Source organism: Cyanistes caeruleus, chromosome 8 (genome assembly GCF_971803275.1).
Source record: "Cyanistes caeruleus chromosome 8, bCyaCae1.hap1.1, whole genome shotgun sequence".
Classification (NCBI taxonomy): domain Eukaryota; kingdom Metazoa; phylum Chordata; class Aves; order Passeriformes; family Paridae; genus Cyanistes; species Cyanistes caeruleus.
Genome location: NC_141708.1, coordinates 19,912,330 through 19,935,048, shown reverse-complemented (window position 1 = coordinate 19,935,048; position 22,719 = coordinate 19,912,330). Strand labels below are relative to the sequence as shown.

Here is a 22,719-nt window from a genome sequence, read left to right as displayed (position 1 = left end):
GCCCTTTGAAAGTTCAGGTATGAAAAACACATGCATTAATTGTGAGCAGCCTTTTATTAGGTGCTGTTGCTGGGTTTTGCTTCCACAGACAGGCAGCACACACAGCACTCCCAAAAAGAATCAGTGAAGGCACTGGAGCAAAGTGCACTGATGCTCAGCACTGGGGTTTCTTTCTGACAACCTGGGTTCAGTAGCAGTACTGCACAACAGCCTTAAATGACAGATCTTAGCTGGCCTCAGCCTTGACTCCCAGCCAGCAGCACCCTCCTGGACAGAGCAACTTCCTTTGCCCTGCAGGTGTCTAAGCCACCGTGTACCACACTGCTCAACAGCTTTAACTGAACTGTATAGCTATAATTGTATAACTGTTCAGCTTTAACTGAACTGCATAACCAGGTGACACAGAGTGAAGCTAAAGAGGGTGCTGACACAAGAAGCAACACACAGGTAATCAAAAGAAAGTAATGGTGAAAAGTCAATGAGACTCAGCTAAAGAGAGGCCACGAAAAAAGTAAGCCAGAAGTGTATCTGTGAAGGGAGAAGGGAAAGAATACACTTTTTGCAGAAGCAAATATTGACAAACAGGAGCCATGAGAGCCACTAAACACCCCAGCTGTGTTGGAGAACAGGCAGTGAACACAGGGCCTATGCAACAGAGGAGGAAACCTGAAGGCTGCCTTTCACCCTGTACCAGTGCTTCACAAGAACAACTCATCTTGCTGCTGCTCACAGCCTTCCTGCCAGATGAGGACCAAGTAGCAAGCCTTAAACACATAAGACTCCCCAGAGTGGAGCAGGGAATTAAATTTATTTCTTTTCTCACCCACCTCCACTTAGCACTGCATGTACCCTACACATACCAGCCTCCTACACACAGCTCTGCAGCAAAAGGGACAGTCCCTGCAGGGCAATCCATGCAATTCCCATAGGATACACACCCAGAGCTCCCTGCCACTTTGGGATGGCTCAGGAACTCAACAAAGGGCAGCAGGGACTTGACTCTCACAGCCCCCTCATCATCCACATAGGCATCTAAGCTCTCTAAGCAAATATTTCTGTCTCTCTTACTGAGGCACAGGAAGGGTCCAGTAGCAGAGAGGAGGTCTTTAGGTCTTAGCTTGCACACACACAATTAAGACCAGTGCCAGAGCACCCTGCCTGGTGCACTGAGAAGGTGTGGCTTATATCACTCTTCTAATTGCCCAGTTAATTAACATTACAGACTGCTACTAAAGACTTGTCATGAGGCACATTATGAATTTATACTCAGCTTTCCCAGACAGAGCCCCACCTGGACCAAGGTAATTTAATTGCCAGAGGCCTGCTCCAGAAGAGGAGGCTGTTTGACCTATCTTCAGATGATAGTTTTTTCCAGCCTGTGATCTCCATCTCCCTCCCACCTTACAACTTGGTTGTCTTTTTTTCTGGTTAGATTTTGAAAGTGTGCAAAGGTTTGCACTTTGTGTGAAAACTTTGTGTGAAAGTTTGTGTGAAAGTTTGCAAGGCAAAGATCACTGGTTATCCTGACAGTAGCAGGGAAAAGTATTTCTACTAGAAAAATAAAAAACAAGATTACTCCTGAAGTTTCTTGGAATAGGAAAGGAATTAAAATGCAGATCCTACCACTCATTAATACCCTCCAATCACATAGTAGCAGCAGAACCTAATTAAAAAGAACAACATCTGCTGCCTCAAGCAAGCTACCGATCAGTTTTTTGCTTCTATGTGCAAGTGCTACTCTTCCCTTTTGAAGGCCCCAAAGCAATACAATTAAGACTTCTGTCCTGCCCTTAACAGGAAGAACTTCTAATCAAGCCTTAGAGGAAAATAGGGAAAAGCATTTTTCCTGCCCCTCAAGGACTACCCCATCAGCTGTAAGCAGCTCTCAGTGTAAGTGCAAGCACCAGGGCTCCCCCCAGGCTGGGCAGGAAGAAGGGGGTGGAACCTCATTTCCCATCCACTCCCTGGAGGGTTTTGCTGCACTGTTTTCACCCAGGACCTCAGAAAGCAAAGAGGGATACTGCCCAGCTGCTGGGACTGACAACACCACACTGAGCTGCTCCTGATGCTCAAAATGGCAAGTTATATTTCTCATCCAAAATAAATAAGTTTAAAAAATAAGAAAAGTACTTTTATGCCAAGAGTGATGTCAAATTAGCTTTAATCCAAGACCTCTGAACACTCCTAACAGCCTGCTGTCACATGAAGGCTTAAAATTAAGCTCTAAAGTTTGATTTTTTTTTTCTCCTGAAGTTCAAACCATCTAGGCCCTTTTATTTTTTCCCCACTTGGAATGATGTTTCCATATTCTCATGCACCAGAAAAATGCTACCTATCCTTTTCTGTTTCTAGGGCAAGAAAGGCAGGCTCATGCACAGCATCATTAGGAAGGCCCACTTGTGTAGTGCTTTGGCATCCTTGCTTTCCAGTCCTGCCACATGAGCACAGCTCTAACTTACCCAATGACTTAGGGACAAGTGGGCAATTCCCAGCTCCTTGGCACAGTCAAAACAACTGCTCTGCATCCCCAGAGAAGTAGCTGCAGGATCTGCTTTTAGTGAGTTTTGCTGCACTTCCGCTCAGTATTTGAATGGAGCCTAGGTTATACTCATTAACAGAAATGCCAACACCACCCAGCATCAAACCTGCCTCAGTCTGCAGCCCAGGCCTTGACAAGGTCTCCAGCTTGTCCAAGGCAGACAGGTAACACCAAACCCAGAGCAGAAGAATTCCAGAGTGAGATGAATTCAGAGCATTTGGAAGGCTTTCAAAGCTGCTGGGGTAATTTTTGCCTCATAAATAAAGTCTTACAGCTAGAGTCTCCAGGGGAAGGGGTACCACCAAACAAATGGGTTTGACAGTCACTTTATTGCAATCAGTTGATTTCATGTGTTGCTGACACCTTCCTTCGCCACAGCACAGAAACCACAAGCACCACAAACAGAGCTGTCCCAGTTGCCACAGCAGCAAATCCCAGAGCCCAGGGGGCTGTAGCCTGCACCGTCGCTCCTGTGGGGAGAGACACCCCAGTTAATGCTCCCAGTGAGGCACAGGGATGCCTTAGGGGCTCAGCCTTCCTGTAGAAAAGCCTTAGACCAGCCCCCTTCCCCTGCTCTGCTGCCACACTTACTGCAGCCATCCTTGGCTGTGTCCTGTCTTAGCTCATCCTGGAGGAAAATCACAGGGCCTTTGCCAGAGACGTGGGAAGTGCCTTCCTGAAAAGGATGCTCAGCACTCCTTTTACCCCCTACAGAGCAAGGTGAAGGTTGTAGGTAAGAAGAAGTGTAGCCCTGAAGGCCACCAAACTTTTTCCAGGTCAGCTTCTCAGCACACAGGAAGCTTTGAAGGCCACAGTTTCCACGTGAGCCCACACAGACCTTAGCCCGCGAAGACCTCTGTCTTTTTGGCATAAGAAGAGCCCTTAGTCAGTGGAAAAGAGCAGGAAATGCTTTGTCAAGCTGTCCATGCTTCAAGGGAATTACTCCATAGGATACATGTCTCCTACTCCCCAGACTGGAGACTAGGCCCTTGCTGCCCTTTTGGAAGGGAAGGAGAAGGCCAGGACACTTACTGACGCTGGAAGGACAAGTGGTGACACAGGACTCCTTTACAGACTGGTGGCACACCGATGCACTGCAGTGCAGGTACACCTAGAGAAAAATGGAACACAGCCTGAAATCCCTCAGGCAGTGTCTGGAGACTGGTGATAGCCTAGTGTGGTGCTTTGCCCCAGCCAACAGCTGAGCAGCCATGCTGCCACTTATTCATTCCCCCTCCTCTGCCCCAGCAGGGCAGAGACAGAATAGGAAGAGCAAAAGCAAGAAAACCTGTAGCTGGAGCAATAAAGACAGTTAAATAAATGAAGGACAGGAGGAGAGGAAAGAAAAAACCCTAAAGCACAAGTGATGTAAGGGCAAGTCACCTACCCTGCTCCTACAGGCAGACCAGTGCCCAGGCAGTTAGAGCATCAGCTACACTGGCAGATTAAATCCCCTAATGCTTACTGCTGAGCATAAAATCGTGCAGCATGGAGTATTCCTTCAGTCATTTTGAGTCAGCTCTGCTGCCTCCCAGCTTCTAGCCTATCCCATGCCTACTCACTTGGGGTTGAGAGACGGCAGAATGAAGAGAAAGAAAGCCTTGGTGTTTTGTAAGTGCTATTCAGCAAACAGCAAGAACATCTGTTTTCAACACTGTTTTAGCGACAAATCCAAAGCCACAGCACCAAACGGGCTGCTATGAGGAGAGTTAGCTCCACACCAGCGCACCTGGACCTTCAGGGGGAAAGCAGGAGAGTCTGTCGGGCTGGTTTCACATCCAGGCTGTAGCCTTGGAGCCCTCTGCTGTCCACTTCGGAACCCTTACACCGTACACTTTCAAACTCGGTCAAATCCAGTTTTACAGCACTTCTCCCTGACTCCTGGAATGCTGCTGCCAGAACACCACTTCACTGTGAACTTTGTTAAGTACAGCTGAGACAAATTTTGAGTATTAGCTGATCCTAGGAACACTGAGCAAACAGTACAAGGCAGGGTGAATTTCATGTGACAACTGGAGGAGTTCAATGAGATTCAGAGCCCAGATGCTTCAAAAGGTACTCCAAGTTGTTTCCAAGTGATTTTGGCCAAGAAATTTAGTTTCGAGAACATCGATTAGCATAGCTAGAGCACACTAGCTATCTAATCTAATTCACCAGACAAGCTAGCACTTGCTTAAGTAAACTACTACCATTCTAGTAGTCACATCTTTTGTCACACCCCTCCAGTGATGTCTCTTACCTCTACCACATTGACTTCAGGGAATAAGGTTTATTGCATCAACCTCTCCCCTTCTGTTTCAGCAGGGGATTTTACTAGTCTTTGTTCCACTTCCCCAAGGAGGCCAAGAGATTCATAGTTATGAAAAGATTCTTATTGCTTGCACATTTTACTTGTCTTCAATATGAAGATAGGCAGCCAGGACAGGATCTTACCAGCCCAGAGAGTTTCTCTTGGGCAGTGGGGTCCACAAAGCTGAACGTGTAGAGGGTGAAACGCTGGTAATGAGAGGGGAACAGTAGTCCTGAGGTGAAACTCGGAGGCATCAGCTGTGTCTGATAATTGTCCCCTGCATAAGGGCATCTGAGGAGGAAAGGTAAGCAGTGAAAAAAAAGCAAGTTATTCCCCCAACCCAAAGTTTTTTACAAGTCACTTACCCATCCACCAAAATTGGCCACTGGAGCTGTTGCTGGGGGTTGGAGCTTGGTGTGGCCCAGCAGTGGTGCAGAACTAAAATCAGATCAGGGTCTGTTCTCTGAAGAATCTTGACTTCTGCATAAACAGGCTCTCTCAGAGTCTTCAGAACAGGATAGTCACTGTCTGTATAGTAGGAAGTGTAGCTTCCATCTGGGGTGAAAGAAACCCAAAAGATATTTAGGAGCAGGAAGAAACAGGAATTGGCATCCTTTATAGCAGTAGATGCCCTGATGGCAGAGAAGCAGTCTGGGTTAACCCATCAATACTCCACTATTACTCTTCAGAGACCAGAGCCCTGCACCGAGAGGCTTGAGTAGGTCCTGCAAACTTCTCCTACCTGAGGCAACACACAGCTCCAAAGACAGTGGACCTGGCTGGGACACAGCAGGGAGTGGTGGCAATGTAAAGACCTGAACACTCAAGGGAACAGAGCTCCCACTGATGGAATAACTACATCGGACATGTAACCTGGGGAGAAAGGAAAGTTCCAAATCAGAAAAATAAGAAAAGCCACTCTGATACCCTCTTTCTCCAATATGGCAATGTATCATCATCTTTATTTATATCCCCTTCCTTCTAACACTCCCTTATAACAAATACTTGAAATTCTCTTTAGTGTTTAGATTTGAGAATCTGCAGATTGTCTCTGATCAACAGCTTAATTCCTACTAATTAGAGATATAGCAGTCTTTAACCTACTCCAGTGTCCTCATGTGAATTCAGAGCTTGTGATAAGCAGGAATTTCTCTAGTGATATTGAACACAATGACTCCCAGCAACATCAGCCCCAGGATAATACCTGAAAATGCTATCCCTAGTGACAGAGCCAAGGCTCCCAGTCTTCACATCCCTGCTTGCCACCAACTCATTCTCATATACGGCCTGGTCTCCAGTTATCTGGAATGACAGATAGGCACCATCACTGTGGTAAAATCAGGCTGGAGAACAGCACTTGGCCTGTGGAAGTTTATAGGATGTCCATTAAGCAGCCAAAACCATGTCAGGTTGTTCCAGCTCTTCCAGCCTAGCAACAGCTGTATCTCTTACCTGAAAAGTAGTGCCACAGGCCGAGAGTGGAAACTGGTACACAACAAAGGCATTGTTTGTCAGGACAGGGACACAGCCAGTACTGTGTCCACTGGCCAGTTGCACTGAGTCCAGGGCAACAGGTGGCAGGGTTGCATCTCGAGAAACAGCTATGGAAAACTGGCCATCTGGTGTGCAATGAGCTGTCACTGGAGAAAAAGATATAATCAGTTTGAGCTCAGAAATAGGAGGGATGGAAAGGAGACCCTAACATCACAACAAGACAAGTCCAACAAGTCCTGCAAGCTGTCCTGCCTTTAACCCACAAAACATGTGCTAAGTATGGCAAGACAAGTGCAACCAGCTCCAACAACAACACCGATGCTGGGCACAAAACCAAGTCTGTTGCAATACAGTGGAAAATGCTGGGCGCTTCACTGGGACATGATATTCTTGGCAGCCAAAAACATAGCCCTGAGCCACCTGCAGGAATGGTAAACACCAAGCTTGCCCTGCCAGCATAGTGAGAAATCCTTGTGATATTGTTGAGAAATGTTTTGCAGCAGCTCAGAAAGGAGGGAGAACAGCTGCACAGGTTTACCTGTGTTACCAAAGTAGCAAGGCTTCACGCTGTCTCTGGGGTCATAGCAACAGCCTCGTGCTTCACAGTCTCCCTGGCTGATGGGCAGGGAGGCACATGGCAGCCGGTCCTGGCTGGGAACAGCTGAACAGACACTACTGCTTGGAGCATCTAGGGCTGGAAAAAACAGCAGATCTTTGCAGCTAAAGCACAAGAGCAAGGAGACAAAAACAGGAAAGACACTGGGTGAAGGTGTCCTGGTGACTCTGCATACAAATCAAGAGAAGTAAGAGTCAGGCGAGAGTCAAACACATTGCCTGGATCTGGCATGGAAGCCTGCCCAGGAGGGACCTACATTTCCATGGAACAGAGACTCCCTCTGAGGCCATGTGCAGGAAACTGGGCTTACATTGGATCTGTCAAGATAAAGTATTCTAAATCAACTCTTGGTAGTTAAGAAAACCATTGCACCTAGTCTCCAGTTCAATCCCTGAGCTTGCAGGAACTCATGTAGCCAGAATATGGTTGGGAGACACAATGAACATATTCATCTGCTGACCCTGCAGAGAGGCACAAGTCCCCAGCAAGCTGGGGGCTCCAATGTCCAAACCCTTTTCCATGGAGTTTTCTGCACAGCAGTAAGTCCTCTTTCCTAGCCCCCAAACTGACTAGGAACAGCCATCTGAAAGGAATGGCAGTCATCACCACAAGATTCTGACAGGTGCTTGTATCTTACCAGGAAGGTCCACAGGGCACCTGAGCAGCGTCTCTTCATAAAGAACCTTTTGCCCAGCAGCATCTGTTCTTTCAAGCCCAACCAGTATAAGGTAATTGTGATCCTAGGGGAAAGCCACGCCAGTCAGGAGGCTACAGAGCACCAGTAGCTACAGTCCCAGCAGAATCTCTAAGGTCACTCACCCACTCAAAGACGTAACAGCCAGCATAAGAGACTGATACTTTCCTGGAGCCATCTGGAGTCCCAGATACCAAGAGCCCACAGCCAGAGTCATTCTGCAGAGCATGTGCCTTCCCTTCAGTATCTAAGGAAAGAGGACACAGCAGCAGGGGCTTCAGAGTCCCACAGGGTCTGGATCAGACCCACTACAATCCTACCTTTCTGTAGGAAATAGGCACATAGCCAGTATTAGGGTCTGAAACAGCAGTGAGAGAACCCAGCAGCTAAGACATGTAGATCCAGGCACAACACTCAACCAAGTCCTTGACTGCTGTGTCATTTAAACAGCCCCCTGATTATGCAAGACACACAGAAGCTGTTCAACAACACTTGACATCAAAACCTGTTCCTTTCTTTTCATTCCATGCACCTCTGCATTTGGGCAAACATACGGCTAAAAATCCCTCGTGATACTGCCTCACCCCAAGTAGTCAGCACAAATGAAGCATTCCCTTCCCAGCCTGGAGGTAAGGTGAGCTGTAAGCTTTTTTGGCCACAAGTCAGCAGGGTAGGATCAGAAAAAACACTGACATGAGCCCCTAGAACCAAAGCCAGGGGACAAAGAAACACCCAGAAGAGCATAGCTCCTGATGCAGCCCTAGACTGCCCTACAACACCCATCCTGCTCTCTTACTAGGCTCTTAGCCTAGACCTTTTAAATTGTGGAGCCAGGTGGAACCAGAAATCCCTGAAGTGTCCAGGTGGACCCAGCCCAGCCGTTTAACACCTTCCATTGCCCTCACCTGAACCCAGCAGAGTCTGCTTGCACTTTTTGAAGAAAACCAAAGGGAAAGAGTTCAGCTAATGTCAAGAGATGGTTTCATACTGTGGAGCCCCAGGAAGGTCTTCAAACATTTTTTCCTACCCTGAATTCTTCCCATGGTTGGGACATGCAGGAAATATGGCTGCTTCTCCACATGTGCCCTATGCTCTAATTGCTCATTCCATGGCATGAGTGCAAGAAACTTAGTGATAATGCTCTTTTACTCTTTAAAAGATTATACAGGTTCAAATGCCAGACACAGGGTGCTGACATAAAAGCACAGAAATAGCCCTTCACATAAAATCTGAGAAATCGTGGAGCTCAGGAGGCTTTGCACTCCTAGACAATGGTGATCCCCCATAAATACTGTGGACTTTTTGCAGTGTGGCCCTGTTTGCAATGTGTTTATACAGATATAGTTGCAGGACTGGTTCAGGCCTGCTAAGTGGCAGGATGGTATGCTCTCTGGGGCCCCTACCCCCAAAAACTGGCAGGTGGGCCCCTGAGATAGATGGGCTTGAAACACAGGGAAGGGGAGCCTCTGTGATCCCAGAGAAAACTCTGTCTGCCAGCAACCATTGCCTGTCTGTAACTGCAAGGTCTCACAGAGGGCCTTCTCCCCAGCCACACATCAGGCAGCCACACCAAGTGAATCCCTCATTGTCCATCTTTCCATACATGTTTCTGACTTCATGCAATGGAACTGTGAATGTCTTCACATTTCTGCCCTCAGCAGACCCTTCAGCTCCTGGATGTCTGCACAGCACTGTACAGCATCAGTACACTGGGCCCAGCCAGCCCTCATCACAGGCACGGTGAGCAGCTGAGTCTGAGGGAGGCGTTTCCTTTGCTCTTCCACTTCAGCCCGCAGCCTGTCTTTGCTGCACAGCTGTACAAGATGCCATGATTCCAGCTGGGCAGTTGGTGAAGAACATCACTGTGCCTACCTCTGCTAATTTCGTGCACCAACCAGGATGCCTGCTCCACAATGTATAAAACCTTGCCAGCAGCTCTGCACAACGGGAGATGGAGACAATGGATCTTGACAGGCTGCCTGTGTGGCTGAGACTTGAGCAGCCCTCATGAACCAATTGTGCTCCCCACAGTGCCTGCCTGGGCACTGGGTGGTGACAGTGGAGAGACAACCAGGGAAAACATTTGGACTTTGGCTGGTAGAGAGGCTTCATCTCTTTAGAAGCTGAGCACTGTGCATGCCCAAATCGCTTAATCACTGCATGACTGCCAAATGTTTCCTTGGACTGCATTACCTGCTGATAATTGGTAAAAACCAGTAAAGTACTTTGGAGCTATAGGGAAGTACTTTTATTAGACTTTAATCCATCAATACTTTACTTATGCTGACAGCAAGAGTGTCTACATGGACCTGAAGAATATTTCTACATGAAACAACCCCAGAAGTTCTGTAGATCCACCAAGGAGCACCTGTGCTGAGAATGCTTTCAGGTAACTGCCCTTTCCTAGTTCCTAGACAGACACCAAACAGTTGTGTTTGATCATGTAGGGATGGGAGGCTCTTCAAATGAGCCTGAAATTCATGGAAATTTAATGCTTTGTTTGAAAGAAGTTGTTATGGAAAGAGGAAAGCAGCCTAGCTGAAATTAATCAAGCAGGTCTCTCTTCCTCAGAAATCTTTTCTTCACCCCTTTGATACTTCTCATGCATTGCAGTGACCCAGCAGTAAGCACCAGTTCAGATAGCACCCAAGACCACCACGGACAGGAAGGACATGCAGAGAACAAAGGCTGGTGAAGAAAATATCTCTATGGACCTCTAGTCTGATCAATGAGTGTCATGGGAACAAGGGAACTTTGTAGACAAGGTGGTGACGTCATGAACCCTGGTAGCTGGCAGCTACTTCATGTGGCAGTGCAAACTCTCATGAGCCTCCCTTTCCTTAGATGCAAGTCCATGAACCTACGTGAACTTCCATGAACTGCCCCAATTGCATCTGAGATGATGCAGGAATTTGGCCAGCAGATCAGCAACTAGCCAAAAGTTGTTGGCAATTCAGTTTTTCCACCAAAGTATTTGAGTATGGCTCTCTAAGAAGTAAAATGAGATTTAAAGAGAACAACAAGAAAATTATTGCATCTATCCAAGAGGACAACAATGACTTAGAACTCCCCTCTGTAGGGAAGGTATAAAAACTTTTGCAAAGGATGGATACCTTCACTAGCTCCTCTGAGTGGAAGGGAACTCACATCAATACACTCCTGTACAGCAAACACTGCACGCTCCAAGGAACCACTCAGTTCACCCAGGCCACTTGCTAATTCCCACCAAGTCCCACATCCCCTATCCTTGCCACACCTTCTGATCAGTTTTTCCTGCAAATGTGTCAAAGTTCAGGAGAGAAGGAGGGTTAAGGCCAGACTGAACAAGCTGAGCACAGCCCTGAGGGTTGTTTCTACCAGCCATTGCCACTGCTCTTGGGACCCCGCTGGTACACTGGCCTGGAGTAACCTTGGGCAGGAAGTCCCCAGCGCTTTTTTAAAGCCCTTGCAACACACCGGACATGCTCTGCTGTCTCCCAGAGCACCTAGGGAACTTCCAGGGCACTAGCTCCTCAGGGTGGAGTCAGACATCAACAAAATAAGAACCTGTGCATGGCAGCTTCCAGCTGTGGGTTAGATGAGCTTCTTTGGTAAGAGCAAGGACCAGTTGCCAGGTTGCAATGGTCTATACCCAGCCTTGGACAAGGGCAGCTTTGTCCCAGCTTGGGAAGCCATTTCACAGAGACTCTCTCAAGTTCTGGATTTCTCTCTTCTCTGACTGTTTTTCTCTTTTTCTCCTCTAGGAGACCTTGAAGAGGTCAGAGTCTCAAGGTCTCGTCCCCTTTTCTTACATCTTCATTTTGTCTCACCCAGCAAGACCTTTCTTGTCTATTGTCATGTCTGGAGACCTTTCTGGCCTTGCTAGATAGAGATTTTATACTTTCCTCCCTTGTGAGGCCAGACACCCCTAGGGAGAGAGGCTGAGGCTATTGCTGTGCACTGGGGAAAACACAATTGCAGGTCCTTTGGCAAATCACACGCAGTATGAACTTTACTGATAATGTCAGGAAGATTTCAGGAACAATGAACGATGGCTCACACCACTGAGGGCTTGCACAATCAATCCTGAAGAACAGAAAACCCAAATGTCACTGAAGTACTTGGAAGGTGCTCTTGTGGCAGTGAATATCTGTGAGCACCTCAGTAGGAGAGTGTGCCCCTCGCATGATCTCTGTAACAATAAACTCTAGGTAAAACAAGTTTTAGGAACACAGATATTACAGATATCCTAATCTCTGTTGGCATCTGTAGTTGTTTGAGATAAGGTGTGTCTTCAATGAATAATTAATACCAATAAAAGTCTTAGTTTCATAACACAGGGCGATCTAACAAATGATTGACTAGTAACACTGACTGACTCAGCCATGTGACCCAAAATCTGATCTTGAGCTAACACAGACCTTCGGTATATAAACTCAGAATCTGACAGCCAGTCACTCCCTCCTGAGCCACAGAAGCAAATGGAGCTCCTGGGAGGAGTCACCGTTGTCCTCCTGGTTTGCATTGCTTGCCTGCTCTCCTTTGCAGCATGGAAAGGAAGGTCTGGAAAGGGGAAGATGCCTCCAGGACCAGCTCCCCTTCCCATCATAGGTAACCTGCTGCAGGTGAAACCAAGTAACTTGGCCAAAACCCTTGAGAAGGTAAGGCCACTTCTTCTTCTCTCTTTCTGCTGTGGGTGAGAAATGTGTGGGACTTGTGCACCAGGTCAGCCTGTGGCTATGACTCAATGACTTGCAATTCCAGAGGAGCAGAAAAGTCATGGGGATTGCAGCTGCTTTCCTTCATTGCTCTTGCCATGTTCTTCAGGGCCTGATAAGTGGGAGCCATCTCCACAGCCACATTTATCACGAGAGAACCAAATCTTGATGTTACCAATGTGTGAGGCTAACTGCCTGCTGTGGGAGGCACCAGCAAGGAGACTTTCCCACTCTTCCTCACTATTTGCTCCATGGCCATGTTCTCTCTTGCATTTTTACAGCTCAGTGAAGAGTATGGACCAGTGTTCACAGTACACCTGGGCTCTGACCCAGTGGTGGTGCTGCACGGTCATGATGTGGTAAAAGAAGCCTTGGTTGATCGCGCAGACGAGTTTGCTGCCAGAGGACACATGCCATTTGGAGACAGGGTTAACAATGGATTAGGTATGGCTGCTGTCTGAGCTGCTGCTGAAGGCGAAGGGAAGGGCTAAGAATGTTTCAGCAGATTAGAGCTGGAGTGTACCTTGCATGAGGGAAAGCAGTAAGGGGTGGGTGCAACCCACCTGGAGAGGGGAAAGCCAGAGAGAGCAGTAATTGCTGACTTCCACCACTTCAAAGGGTGAGAGGTAGCAGAGAAGGGGAGCCAGGTTGTTCTCAAAGCTGGGCAGGGAAATGGCAAGGAGCAGCAAGCACCAGCTGTAACAAGGGCAATTGTGTGTGGGTTAGTGATGAATTATTCACAAGGATGTTTGGCATATAGTGAAGGCCAAAAGCAGGCAGATGGACTACAAACCTCCAAACCACAGTACGCTGTGACACTGCCATGTCAGTGCTCTCCAGGGACAGGATTCACTGTCACCATGAGCCACTGCTCATCTCACATCCAGCATGCCCAAGACAGGTCTTCCCTCTTCCTTCTTCCTCTGCAGGGATTGCTTTTAGCAACAATGAGCCATGGTGACAAGTCCCTCTCTTCCTTCTTCCTCCGCAGGGATTATTTTTAGCAACAATGAGCCATGGTTACAAGTCCGGCGTTTTTCTCTCACCACTCTGCGGAACTTTGGAATGGGGAAGAGGAGCATTGAAGAGAGGATACAGGAGGAATCTGACTACTTGCTGGAAGAGATCAACAAAACAAAGGGTACAGTCCATTTTTAATATATTTTATGTTTGAAAATAATAGGCTGTATTAGGGGAGCTCACATCTTTAGCAAGGAATGAAGTTCCTATGGATTTGGTCCATGCACCAGCTACCCTTTATCTCAAAGCTGTAGCAATTTTGAGGTCATGTTCTATTCTCTTTGGAGGACCCTTCTGTGTCACTCAGAGACTGATCTGATATTTCCACTGATAACCAGAGTTCAGATTACCCACAGTAGCCATTAGTAGATATACAACATTTCATGGGCATTTTTTATAGTCTGTAACTTTTCTGCAATCACAGGAACACCTTTTGACCCAACCAACATGCTGAGCTGTGTTGTCTCCAATGTCATATGCTCCATTGTCTTTGGGAAACGATATGATTACAAGGACAAGAAGTTCCTGGCTCTGATGAAGAACATGAACAACATCTTTGAGATGATGAACTCCCGCTGGGGACAGGTATTTTCAGTAGGCAGTTCACAGTGGCAACATTCTCCCAGGGGAGCAGGACCCCTCCCTCCCAATGGAATTCCATTTCAATCTTCTAATTAGGACTCTGATCTGCTGCACTGAAGGCATTTCATTCAAGAGCAAGAAACTCCCTCACCAAAGCTGGAGTTGGCTTTGCCAGCTAAGTCCAGCTTCCCAATAGTCCAGACACCCTTCTCCACTTCTAAGGCTCCTACTGCTACTACTACTACTAAGCAAGCCCTGCCAGACTGCCCAGCATCACACTCCTTCTGCTTGGCTCAGTGGGCAGGGTTGTGGTTTTCCTGGGCTTTTGGCTAATATCAAAGGATGGGGCAAATGTTGTACTAGGGACCTTCCTGTTTCGTTCCTTACAGCTCTACCAGATGTTCTCAAATATCCTGGATTACCTGCCTGGTCCACACAACAATATATTTGCAGAAACTGATTCTCTAAAAGCCTTTGTAGCAGAGGAGGTGAAGTTGCACCAAGCCTGCCTAGATCCCAACTCCCCGCAGGATTTCATCGACTGTTTCCTCTGCAAAATGCAGGAGGTAAGGAGACAGATGGGCCCAGCTTCTCCCCAAACACACCTATGTTGAGTCCTTCCCTCTCATGAGGAACACAGACATTGGGATGACCCCTTCCCAGTCAGCTGTGCAATGGGAAATCAGCAACAATACCCCAGATATTGCCTGTATTATTGCTTATAGCTCTGGGTCTGCATGCTCACCAGCCACCACTCGCTGCAGCTGTTCTGAGAGGGAGAGCTTCCTCTGCTTTCACAAAAACACAGGGACTTTTTCAGTCTGGTCTTGCAGTTCTTTCACTGGAAAGCATTTGGCACAGCAAACAAGCAGTGGAGTGCCATTCAGTGTACAGCCTAAAAGAAGGCTGGTATTGAGTTCACTGCTCGAGGTAGCATTGCAACATTCCAGATGGCTGCTGCACCTTAGCAGAGAAACAGCTCTAGGAGAAAAGGCAGGGCTGGGAAAACATGAGAAAAGGCCACTCTTCTCAGCTCAATCAGAGAAAAAACAAAACCTTTTCCTTAGGAGAAAGATCGTCCCAATTCCAGTTTCCACATGAAGAACCTGATAACAAGCGCCTTCGACTTATTCCTTGCTGGAACTGAGACAACAAGCACCACTGTACGATATGGGCTTCTGCTTCTTCTCAAATATCCAAAGATACAAGGTACCAGTTTGTGACCTTCTCCTTACTGGCTATTTCCCTGGGCTGGGCACATGACTAACACCACATCCTTCTCCCACATTTTCCCCTTGTCTCCCTCTCTCTCTCTCTCTGGGACCTGACTGTGTCCACATCTTTATTTAGTCAAAGCAATAGGAGAACTTTCTTTGCATGGGCAGCAGTGGAGCTGTGTTCCAGTCAACATCAAAACCAACTTAATGCTTCTGCCTTCTGTGATTTGCAAACAGCTTAGGGCAACCTACTTAAATAGGTTTGATATTGTTTACCCATTTGATGGTTTCTGCCTCTCATGACAGAGAAAGTTCAAGAAGAGATTGACCAGGTAGTAGGACGATCAAGAAAACCTTGTGTGGCTGACCGGACCCAGATGCCCTATACAGATGCCGTGGTCCATGAAATCCAGCGCTTCATCTCTCTTATTCCCCTGGCTGTCCCTCACACTGTGACCAAAGACACCAGCTTCAGAGACTACGTCATTCCTAAGGTCAGCTCCCTCAAGTTCAGCAGCTCTTGGGCTGTCAGTTACAAGCCACAAGTCAGAATTGTTGTGGCCTGACCTTGCTTTCACGCAGCCCTTTGTGAGCTTTTTATCCTCAGGCAGCTGTAGCTCACTTGCACTCCCTTGTTGATGCTCCATAGGCCAAGACTAGAAGAGGAGCTCTGACCAACACTTTTGTTCCCTTGCTCTGCAGCTTTACCTATTTGCAGAAGCACAGTGGGTTCACAAACACCCAGAGCAGTCATTCTGCACACAAAAGGCAGCAAAGTTGAGCAGCTGCTCACCACCATCCAGGATTATGCACATGCTTGGGAGCAAAGTCAGTTGCTGCTTACTGAGCACAGAAAGCCCCTGAGCCACAAAATGCTGTAGGGTATGTTTGCATTGAATGGAACATGCCAAACCTGTTTGCTCTGTTCTAGCAGGCTTCCTGAGGCAGTCTCTGCTGGCCACTGCCACAGGTGGGCTGGTGGGCTAGAGCAGCCCACAGCTTGGCCTGCCCTGTTGCAGCAGAGCTCATTGCCCTTCTGAGTGACTGTGGGCAGCTGGGAAACAGCAGTACATGGGCTGCTGGTGGTGTGGTTTCCAGCTGTCTGTGTAAAATCATAAGGCAGCACCCAGAGAACTGCTCAGTTACCAGCAGAGAACTCTTGTGCTGTCACTGCTGATACCCCAGCCCCTGTTAACAGCTGACCAAGAAGTGGGAAGGTCGAGGATTGTGGCAGGAGAAATTTGGGATGAGAGGGGAATTCAACAGAAGCTTCTTTTCCATAACCTTTTGTGCTTTTGATATTTTGGACTTGTAGAAAAAAAATAAGGATATGGTGCATCTACAAGGTCATTATTGTGAAACACCAAGAAAAAAGAATCAGGTGGGGTGTCCCCAGATGACCAGAGGAAAGTGAGGATGAATGTTCTGGAGATGAGAGGGAGAATTCAGGAAGATCAATAACTGCTGTGACATTCAATGGGGTCTCCCTAAAGCTGCCTCCTCTAAAGAAGGGTCCCAAAAGGAAACCAAAGGCACTGGTAGGGTTATATAGGGCAGCACAGTCTCAGCTTGGCAGGCAAGCAGATTGAGTGATCTAATTTGCCTGCCTTTCATGTTCTGTTCTTCTTGTGCTACTTCAGGGCACCACGATTTTCCCTGTCCTCACTTCTGTCCTTCATGACAGTAAAGAGTTTCCAAACCCACATGAGTTCAATCCTGAACATTTCTTGAACAAGAATGGCAGCTTTAGGAAGAGCGACTTCTTCATGCCTTTCTCAGCAGGTAAAGCACAGGTTTGCTCTTTTCCTGTCAGCCTCCTCCTCTGGTGCCTGCCCTGCCCTTCCCTGCAACACACAACAGCCTCTTCCCAACACAGTCCCACTGGCGCTTCCTTGGGGCTCACTGCTCTCTGGATAACTCCTCCCCACTGCTCCCGTCTCCAGGGGCATCTCCCATCTTCTACAGGCCTGTCAGCTTCTCAAATCTCCTACTAGGACCTGACAGTGCAATGATGTGAATGGGACCCCCTGTCACTGTCTACAATACCTGTCACCTTCCTACACAACCACCCAAGTTGTCCTGGACAAATCTTTTTGAGGTAGCTCCACTTTTCCACAGAACCCTTTAAGTACCTCTTAGGCCACACACAACCATTCAGCTATCAATAGGCCCAACCTTCCACTTTCTCACCTGTGCATTATGCCACCCTGCTCTCTCTCATCTTGAGTCCCGTGATGTTCCCTCCATGGTTAAGCCATCTCCTGCTCCTGTTCTTCCTTCACACACCCATCCAAACGGTCAAGGGTCTTTTGCCAACAACTTCTTCTCTTGAAAATGTCCTCGGTAACCCTGACAGCCATCTCACTGCTCTGGCTGTGTGTAGTAAACTGGGCTGTGCAACACAGCTGCTCAGTCCAAACTCTGGTCTACTCAGAAACACCCACTGAGTTCTATTTTCTGCTTTCACTTTCAGGAAAACGAATATGCCCTGGAGAGGGCCTGGCACGAATGGAGATATTCTTGCTGATAGCCACCATCTTGCAGAACTTTACTTTGAAGTCTGTTGTCAATCCCCAGGAGCTCAACATAACCCCGACTCTGAGTGGGACAGGCAATGTACCTCCTGCCTACCAGCTCTGCGCTGTCCCCCGCTGAAAAGCACTGAGCCGCTCTCCAGTGTCCTGAAACTGGCTATTCCTTTGCATCCTCTTTATGAAAATCAACAGCAGGAGCACTGGCCCACCTTTCCTAGGCCTTCAGGAAGGCAGTCCAAACACAGGTTTGGATTACATGCACAAAGTAGAGACCCCTGAAACCTCCCAGAGCTCCACCACACCACAGGAGGCCCTGGGTGATACTGCAGCCTCTTGCACCGATGCTCAGCATCATTGAGCACAGTGGCTGTGTCAAACAGCTGGTTTTCTCACCAACACAGCTCCTGTGGCTGCTCCCACAGCACGTGGAGCCATGCTTTGCAGATGGACAGTGCTGCATATGTGTACATTCATGATCCAATAAACAAAAATCTATTTAGGAAGATTTGAGCTGTTATTTAATTTGGCTTGGGGCAGTGCCCCCATCTGCTGCTGCACTGCACATTAGGTCTGCAGTGCCTGTGGCCAGCACCCTGTGTAGGAAGGGCTGTCCCTCCTGGGCAAGGATCCTGCCTGTGTCATCCACTGTGCTCACTGCTGCTGCCTACAAGGAGCTCCAGAGCAGTCACAGCACACCACCAGTCCAGAAGGCTCAGTGCTGGAGGGGAAGGGTGCCCTGCAGCCTGTCTGCAAATGAAAAGAATGCATTCATGCCTTTTTGCAGGCTGGTGCAAGGAGATCACTTAGCTGAGCACTGGATACTGCAACCAACTCTCTGGCACTGCTTTTCTACCATTAGTATCACTTCAGGCATTTAGATGCTCTTTATTAAATTTTATTAACTTAGGAAAAGGGTAGTGTCTCTTATTTCTGGCCCCAGCTACAATTTGGTGCTCTTCTCTCAGTAAGAGGCCAGATGGTTTTCGTAAAAATATTCCACCCCAGATGACTTTCTTCTGGGCTTCTTTGTTCCTGTGGCCTTTGGTTGTGTTTGGATGCTCAGTTTGTTGTGTTTGTCTTCATCTTCACTTACATTGATACTTGTTGCCCCCTGCGTCATGGTCATATAGAAGCCCTAGTGGCAAAATATAAGTTCTGACATTGGTTGTCTCAAGGTACTCAGAGACCATGTGAGTACTGCCAAGAATGCAGTGTGCAAGAATTCCCACCTCCCTTTGGAGATGTTTAGTATTATTTTGATGGAAATAGTGTATTTGCCCACATCTCAGGTCCACCCCTCCTTGTCCCTCCATTTTTTCCCAGGAAGACTGCAGCTGTAAAGTTTGTGTACTCTAAAACAATGGCAAACCATTGCTGACTGCTCATCTGGGTTTGCATCAAATGCACAGACGTGCAGGCACAACCAGCAGACATGTATGAGACCCAGGCACAATGGGGAGGAGATTACCTTGAGGATTCCATTAGTCTAAGGCTGCCCCCTTAGAGACAGTCCTGCAACTCAGCAGCACGTATGCTTTGTTGAGAACAAGTTAAAAAAAGGTTTACATCTGGAGGTCTTGGAGGGGATGATTCGTATTCACGTCCTTCCTGCCCACCGGGATGCTGATTCATCTGAGGCAATGAACAAAACTGTGACAAACAACATCTATCAATAATTCACAAACAACTGCATGAGAAGCACAGGGCAGTGAGAAAATACTCTCCTACTACTAAACAGGGGATAAATAACCACACAGGGGATAATATCTGGGATAATATTCAACACATCCTAAGTAAACCCAACTCCCACTTGCCACTTCATGCTTCTCCATGAAAAATTCCTGTATGCAGTAACAGCAGACTGCCCAGTGTCAGGGTTACTGCTCCTCTTATGATAAGCTGCTCTTCCTGCTAAAAAATGTGGGACCTGCAAAGTGAAGAGATGATGGAATTTCTCTTGGGCTGACTCAGACAAGCTGGCTGGCTCCCAGCACATCCAGGCTCTGGCATACACATGGGAAGTTGGGTTTCAGGGCACTGGAGCCTCCATCTCTTTTTTACCAGCTCTAGGGCAAATAAGGCAGCTTCTGGCTCTAAGAGCACATTTAAAATGAGGCACAGAGGGGAATCCTGCTTTCACTTTCTAAGGCCACCACCTCATCTGCCAGAGCATTTGCTGGAAATGCCAGGACAAAGTGGAAGATTTCGACTGGCTTGATGCTGAGACCAATGAGCTTGTCTGGTCTGAGGCATCATTCTTTGTCTGAAGTAAGTTGTGCCACTGGGTCATACTGTGCCATGGTACTCTGGTGCAGGAGGCTACATGGGGATGCTTCTTCCTTACTTCAACTCCATTGTTGCTTTGCCTTTGGGGACAGCTGGGAGGAAATTCAGACACCGTGAAGGTTTGGGTAGCTGTGACAAACACCACAGCAACTGTTCTGGGTGGTGGGACATAAATGAACTAGGTGTGTCTTGAGGAAAGAACACAGACATGGTCCTTAGCAAGCAGGGTAGACATCAAGCAGTGGAGAGAAAGAGGAAGAAAAGCATTTTAGGTGCTACCTTAGCAGCATTTTGCTTCCACGGAATGTGGACTGAAACTTTGCAGTACGGAACATCTGCCTCATCCTGCTGTCCTTCACACAGGAGTTTCACATCTCTGGGTCTTTGGGACCTGCTGCTGAAGGCCATAGGCTGTAGTGTAGCAAATGAGCTAGCCCTTTGAAAAATACTTAGGGACTAATTCTCAGATCCCTGATATTTTTCACTGCAGACCTGCTACTCAGCCCCTAAAGTGTGAGCAACACATGGAACAGTGTAGCCCTTTGGCTGGCCAACTTCTTTCTCTGCCCCACTTTCTAAATGCTCCCTTGATTGCAATGGCCAATACGGACCTGAAGGCCCACGGGAAAGTTCCCTCCTGGTATCAGCAGTAGACACAAACAACAGCTGGCAGAACAAGGAATGTAATGAGAAATTTCCTCCCCTTGAAGAAGTGGAAAATGCATCCATACAACGGAATGTGCAGCTGAATCCAGAGTCTTTAATGAATGCAGAGATTTGTTCTGGGCACAGGTACATTTGTGATTGTTCCCACACCCTCTTCTTCCCCCTCTCTAAAAATTATTTTAGTTAGTGAACTGTAAAACCACACAAAGACCAGAATACACATTCACACATCAGAGGATCTGACATTTTTTTTCCTTAAAAAAATTTCACTCATTTAGAATTATTGACTGTTAATTCCAGTCAGTACAGCAGAAATATTCTACATAGATCATTGGAAGGTCCCTATGACCTTATTGCTTCGGGGCGTGGGTACGCTGGGTACCTGCAAAGCGTGTTCGTCCTGACCTGTAACCAGAAAGGAAAATCCAGCTGACAGGCAGGTTGGAGACTGTGACCAAATTCAAAATCATCAAATGGATGGGCCATCGGATGATGACTCAGATGCCAACTATGTGAGTGATCACCCTGATCGCCCCTCCACAAACAGACAGTGAAAAAATTTTCATTTTGTTTTTTGTAATGGAGAAAAGGTGAGATATTATCCAGAAACTAGAGCCTTCTGATTGTTTAGAACATTGTTTATTATCCTTTTTGATTGTTCAGAATATTGTCCATTTTTCTTTTTTCTTTTTCTATTTTAAAAGAGAAAGGGTGAGATGTCTCCCTGAAAATTAAAACCTTCTGATAATGCTATCATAGTTTAGTTAGTTTCCCATGGAAGTTCTATAAACGTAAGTTGTTTATCACATGCCTTCTAAGAAACGTCTTTTGATGGAAGTTTTACATGACCAGTGTGCTTGGGAAGGTGGTAACTTAATTATCCAATCCCTGGTCATTGCTGAGAATCTATAAACACTGGAGTCAGAGAACAAAGGTTACCTTTTCTGTTCTGACACTGAGAGGAGTTTGTGTGAATCATTTTGTGTCCTTTAGCAACATTCATGCATTACAGTGACCCAGCAGTAAGCACCAGTTCAGATAGCACCCAAGACCACCACGGACAGGAAGGACATGCAGAGAACAAAGGCTGGCGAAGAAAACATCTCTATGGACCTCTAGTCTGATCAATGAGTGTCATGGGAACAAGGGAACTTTGTAGACAAGTTGGTGACGTCATGAACCCTGGTAGCTGGCAGCTACTTCATGTGGCAGTGCAAACTCTCATGAACCTCCCTTTCAGTAGATGCAAGTCCATGAACCTACGTGAACTTCCATGAACTGCCCCAATTGCATCTGAGATGATGTAGAAATTTGGCCAGCAGATCAGCAACTAGCAAAAAGTTGTTGGCAATTCAGTTTTTCCACCAAAGTATTTGAGTATGGCTCTCTAAGAAGTAAAATGAGATTTAAAGAGAACAACAAGAAAATTATTGCATCTATCCAAGAGGACAACAATGACTTAGAACTCCCCTCTGTAGGGAAGGTATAAAAACTTTTGCAAGGGGTGGATACCTTCACTAGCTCCTCTGAGTAGAAGGGAACTCACATCAATACACTCCTGTACAGCAAACACTGCACGCTCCAAGGAACCACTCAGTTCACCCAGGCCACTTGCTAATTCCCACCAAGTCCCACATCCCCTATCCTTGCCACACCTTCTGATCAGTTTTTCCTGCAAATGTGTCAAAGTTCAGGAGAGAAGGAGGGTTAAGGCCAGACTGAACAAGCTGAGCACAGCCCTGAGGGTTGTTTCTACCAGCCATTGCCACTGCTCTTGGGACCCCGCTGGTCCACTGGCCCGGAGTAACCTTGGGCAGGAAGTCCCCAGCGCTTTTTTAAAGCCCTTGCAACACACCGGACATGCTCTGCTGTCTCCCAGAGCACCTAGGGAACTTCCAGGGCACTAGCTCCTCAGGGTGGAGTCAGACATCAACAAAATAAGAACCTGTGCATGGCAGCTTCCAGCTGTGGGTTAGATGAGCTTCTTTGGTAAGAGCAAGGACCAGTTGCCAGGTTGCAATGGTCTATACCCAGCCTTGGACAAGGGCAGCTTTGTCCCAGCTTGGGAAGCCATTTCACAGAGA

General features: G+C 47.3%; 2 protein-coding genes across 12 annotated transcripts; one reads left to right on the top strand and one right to left on the bottom strand.

Annotated features, from left to right (window-relative positions):
- Window positions 1-355: 355 nt before the first annotated feature.
- LOC111931097 (cytochrome P450 2C8-like) lies at window positions 356-18,186 on the top strand. Of its 4 annotated transcripts, XM_086900975.1 has the most exons (13): window positions 356-447; window positions 1,798-1,890; window positions 1,997-2,077; window positions 9,924-10,022; window positions 12,161-12,273; window positions 12,612-12,774; window positions 13,322-13,471; window positions 13,775-13,935; window positions 14,322-14,498; window positions 15,000-15,141; window positions 15,456-15,643; window positions 16,790-16,931; window positions 17,623-18,186. In XM_086900975.1, the coding sequence occupies exons 4-13, from the start codon at window positions 10,013-10,015 to the stop codon at window positions 17,802-17,804; spliced, it is 1,428 nt and encodes a 475-aa protein (XP_086757101.1). In that variant the 5' UTR covers window positions 356-447; window positions 1,798-1,890; window positions 1,997-2,077; window positions 9,924-10,012; the 3' UTR covers window positions 17,805-18,186. The 4 variants fall into 4 exon arrangements, with proteins under 4 accessions (XP_086757101.1, XP_086757099.1, XP_086757100.1 ...); XM_086900973.1 differs by lacking the exons at window positions 356-447; window positions 1,798-1,890; window positions 1,997-2,077 and adding an exon at window positions 10,247-10,324; XM_086900974.1 differs by lacking the exons at window positions 356-447; window positions 1,798-1,890; window positions 1,997-2,077; window positions 9,924-10,022 and adding an exon at window positions 10,205-10,324.
- ZP4 (zona pellucida glycoprotein 4) lies at window positions 2,850-8,475 on the bottom strand. 8 transcript variants are annotated; one of them, XM_086900966.1, is made up of 14 exons: window positions 8,210-8,423; window positions 7,954-8,087; window positions 7,759-7,880; window positions 7,577-7,679; window positions 7,196-7,256; window positions 6,862-7,017; window positions 6,282-6,469; window positions 6,034-6,131; window positions 5,572-5,702; window positions 5,195-5,384; window positions 4,973-5,120; window positions 3,572-3,650; window positions 3,131-3,247; window positions 2,850-3,009 (listed from the first exon to the last, which is right to left on the bottom strand). In XM_086900966.1, the coding sequence occupies exons 3-14, from the start codon at window positions 7,860-7,862 to the stop codon at window positions 2,876-2,878; spliced, it is 1,509 nt and encodes a 502-aa protein (XP_086757092.1). In that variant the 5' UTR covers window positions 7,863-7,880; window positions 7,954-8,087; window positions 8,210-8,423; the 3' UTR covers window positions 2,850-2,875. The 8 variants fall into 8 exon arrangements, with proteins under 8 accessions (XP_086757092.1, XP_086757094.1, XP_086757091.1 ...); XM_086900968.1 differs by lacking the exon at window positions 7,954-8,087 and having other exon boundaries at window positions 8,210-8,475; XM_086900965.1 differs by lacking the exon at window positions 7,954-8,087 and having other exon boundaries at window positions 8,213-8,452.
- Window positions 18,187-22,719: the final 4,533 nt, after the last annotated feature.